This window comes from Rhodamnia argentea, chromosome 9 (assembly GCF_020921035.1).
Source record: "Rhodamnia argentea isolate NSW1041297 chromosome 9, ASM2092103v1, whole genome shotgun sequence".
NCBI classification, from domain to species: domain Eukaryota; kingdom Viridiplantae; phylum Streptophyta; class Magnoliopsida; order Myrtales; family Myrtaceae; genus Rhodamnia; species Rhodamnia argentea.
In genome coordinates this window covers 19,149,850-19,153,516 of record NC_063158.1, presented here as the reverse complement: position 1 = coordinate 19,153,516, position 3,667 = coordinate 19,149,850, and the positions used below count along the sequence as shown (strand labels likewise).

Below are 3,667 nucleotides of genomic sequence, written 5' to 3'. Positions count from 1 at the left end.
CCTTGTGATGGTCTGAGGAGCGGCCGTGGGTGAGGGTGCCTCGCCAGTTGCGGGTGAGGGCTTCACGGCCCTTGTCCAGTGGCCGACGGGCTCCGCAGTGGGACAAGAGAAAAAAAAAGAAAAATTTTAAAAATTTTAAAAATATGGAATCAAAATTCTCCACATCAGTGCCGATTATGCCAAGTTAGCATCGGCCAGCCAAATGGACTGAATTGACACAAATACAAAAAGTTTAAGACTTAATTGAGAAAAAAAATTTTAGGACTAAATTAATACAATTGCAATATGTTTAGAGATTTTTTTGGTAATTTTTACGAACAACGACCGGTCTGTATATAGACGAGTTATATCTCAGCAATGATCCTCTAAGTCTAATCTAATAAGATCTGAAGTTTCCATACAGAGAAAGAGCTTCACCAATGAAACATGCTTATTCTACTCTGCATTACCATCAAAACCAAAGTCAATTTTGGCTTTCACAATTGCAACATCACGTTCCTCTCTCTCTCTTTCTCTCTCTCTTGCTAGCTAAAAATACATGATTGTTGAAATATGACTTCTAACTACCCAACTTACCACTCACGTGCTCCCTTTTTACAATTTGCTCTTGACATACTTGCATATCAGAATGACAACCCTCATGAGGACTGGAGCCGCCGCAATGGACAACAAGTATCGGAACTTCACCGTCTTCGTGTCCCTCGGGGCGATCGCAAAGATTGAGGCCCCGTAGGTCATCAACATCGAGGCCGTAGCAACAACCACCTCAAGGAAGAAAGGGAAGCCCCAAGTAAGGGAGAGAATGAGGAGGGTCGATGAGGATAGGGCGAGCGTGTTGCACAACAGGAACACGAAGAAGGCCGTCTCATCCGAGGCATAGATGGCACGCCCCGCCTTGACCCCATCCTGCCAAACCCCGCCAGGGGGGTTCACACCAGCCTGGAAAGTCACGGCGGCGATCAGGGTGGCCACCACGAGGAGATAGTTGCGGTGCTCGTCATCTTTTAGTTCGTGTCCGAAAAGGAGATTGAGGAACTTCTTTATGGATGGCCAGCAGGCCATGATTTGCATAGAAGTAGAAGGTATGTCTTCTGAGTGGGTGAATCGCTTTAAAGGAGCCAAAAAGGAAGAACCAAGACTAAGAAGTAGAAATTGGCGCTTGAGTCATTTTTTACAATTACTTTGTCTCGGTGTTGAGACCAAGAAGAATGAAAGGCGTGCCCGGCTGTCATGCGCACATGAGTCGCTTTGCCTTTATTGAAATTGCAACCGACCTGAATTTTGATTGTACGAGTCCCTAGCTTTGCGGACCAAGCCTGTGGGCGGCAACCTTTTGTCTGATAAAACTTAATTGCTTTTTGGTGTCCTTTTCGTGAGGGAATCCAAAGATTTTACTTGCCCGCCCTCCCCCCACCCCGCACAAAAAAAAGGAAACCCTAGCTAGTGAGTGCCATTTGGGCCCGTGGGCCGGAACCGGCCCGAACCGGCCCGTTGACCGGCCCGGAACCGGCCCGTTGACCGGCCCGGAACCGGCCCGTTGACCGGGCCCACGGTTCCGGAAACGCGGGAACCGGCCCGGAACCGGCGGTTCCGGGCCGGTTCAAAACCGCAAAAAAAAAAAATTTTGGTGGGCCGGGCGAGAGCCGTTGGGCTCTGCCCCGGGCCCCCTCCCCCCCCCCCCCCCGCTTTGGGCCGTTGGCAACGGCCCAAAGAGCCGTTGGCAACGGCTCTTTGGCCGTTGCCAACGTGCAACGGCCAAATTGGCCGTTGCTTTGTGCAACGGCCAATTTGGCCGTTGCTTTTCTTTTTTTTAAAAAAAAATAAAAAAAAAAAATGATTCTTGCCTATAAATACATATGCTTCCCCTTTCATTTTTGTCACAAATTCTCCGAACAATCTCTCGAATTCTCTCAAATCCTCTCAAATCGTTCAAATTCTCCCAATTCTCTCAATCCCGATCAATTCTCTCAAAAAATGGCAAGTGGAAGCGAAATGCCGACAAGGGCAAGATGGCTATGGGAGATTCCGACTATCCCTTTCATGAATACGATCCTCGTGAGTATGCAAGTTGGGAAGACGACGACGATAATATCAACTATGTCCCGATTCCGAACGTCGAGCACATCCCAACACAAGAAAGTCTTCATCCTCCCACCGGTGTCGAAGAAACGTCAACGGCAAATGAGCCGAACGGAAGGGCCGAGATAATACATCGGACTTGTGGCTACACTTCGACAAGGTACGTGATGAAGTCGAAGGTAAGTATAATGTAAAATGTAAATATTGTTCGCAAACTTATAAATTCACGAAAGGAGACGGTTACGAACATTCCGTCGGCATTTGACGAAAAAACATCCAACGCAAGCGGGGATCGACAATACGCAACAACAAATTTCCGGTACGCCACTTCTAAGCCTCATCCTTTATTTCGTTTCACCGAAGCACTTTATAAACAAACATTAGGTGAATATGTTGCCCTTGATCATGCTCCGTTTAATACTTGGTGAAAATTTTAATATGAAATATTTGATAAATACTTGCGTTGGTTCCAAGCGCCAACTATTCCAAAAAATACTCTTAAACGGGAAGTTTTTCATCTTTATAAAAAAGGAAAAAAATCTTTAGCAAAATTTTTGCGGAATTCAATGGACGTGTGCATATAGGTAGCGATATTTGGAGTGATCCTTGGCAAATTCATTCTTATATGGGTGTCACGTGTCATTGGATAGATGACAATTGGATGATTCAAAAAAGACTTATTGCATTCCGAGTTTTTGATGAAAGCCATTCGGCTCATAATATTTATAGAATAATTAGGCAAGTTTTAGAAGAATATAATTTAATAAATAAAGTATTTTCAATTGGTTTTGATAATGCCGCCGCAAATACCGCTTCTATTCCCGAATTAGAAAATATTTGCAAACCCACTTTTGGCGGACAATTTTTTCACATTAGATGTGCTTGTCATGTTTTAAATTTATGTGTACAAAATGGTTTACAACTCTTGACACTTCTCTCGCCCCAATAAAAAGTGCAATTAAATTTTTATGGAGTCGTCCCCAATGTATGAAATCATGGGGAAAATTTTGTAAACAAAATGGGAGAAGGCCAAGAAGATTTCCAAAAGATATTCCGACTCGTTGGAATTCTACGTCCGAGTTGCTTGACAAACTTTTGAATATAAAGATTTATTATGTATGTTTATTTCACAAAATATTCCCGAAATTACTTTACTTCCTCAACATTGGGACGTTTGCAAGAAAATTTTAGATATTTTGAAAATTTTTAATGATGCTACTAAGACTTTATCCGGTATTTATTATCCTACAACGCATTTATTTTTAATAGAGTGTGTTAATATTAGTAGTGTTTTTAGTGAATATGAAAAAGATACCGAATTAGGTCAAACTATTTTAGTAATGCGAGAAAAATGGTTGCATTATTATTTGCAAATTCCTCTTGTCTATTTAGTTGGTATTGTTTTTGATCCACGTATTAAATTAGACGGTTTACAAGATTATTTGAATGTGTATTATCATGATTGTTTACATTTGGATGATTCAATAGATATTTTAAATATATTAGGACATGTTAAAGAATCTATAGTAGCATTATATGGAGAATTTTGTAGTAGATATGGTTTAAGTGATTCCGGATCTTTACAATC

The 3,667-nt window shown here is 42.1% G+C and overlaps 1 protein-coding gene across 1 annotated transcript; it reads right to left on the bottom strand.

The window, feature by feature from the left end:
* Positions 1-349: 349 nt before the first annotated feature.
* Positions 350-1,193, bottom strand: LOC125316584. The gene has a single exon (XM_048285296.1). The coding sequence runs from the start codon at positions 1,069-1,071 to the stop codon at positions 595-597; it is 477 nt and encodes a 158-aa protein (XP_048141253.1). The 5' UTR covers positions 1,072-1,193; the 3' UTR covers positions 350-594.
* Between the last annotated feature and the right edge of the window lie 2,474 nt (positions 1,194-3,667).

What these genes read in the sequence shown, in the direction of transcription:
- LOC125316584 (XM_048285296.1), bottom strand. Translation starts at nt 1,071, where the DNA reads ATGCAAATCATGGCCTGCTGGCCATCCATAAAGAAGTTCCTCAATCTC.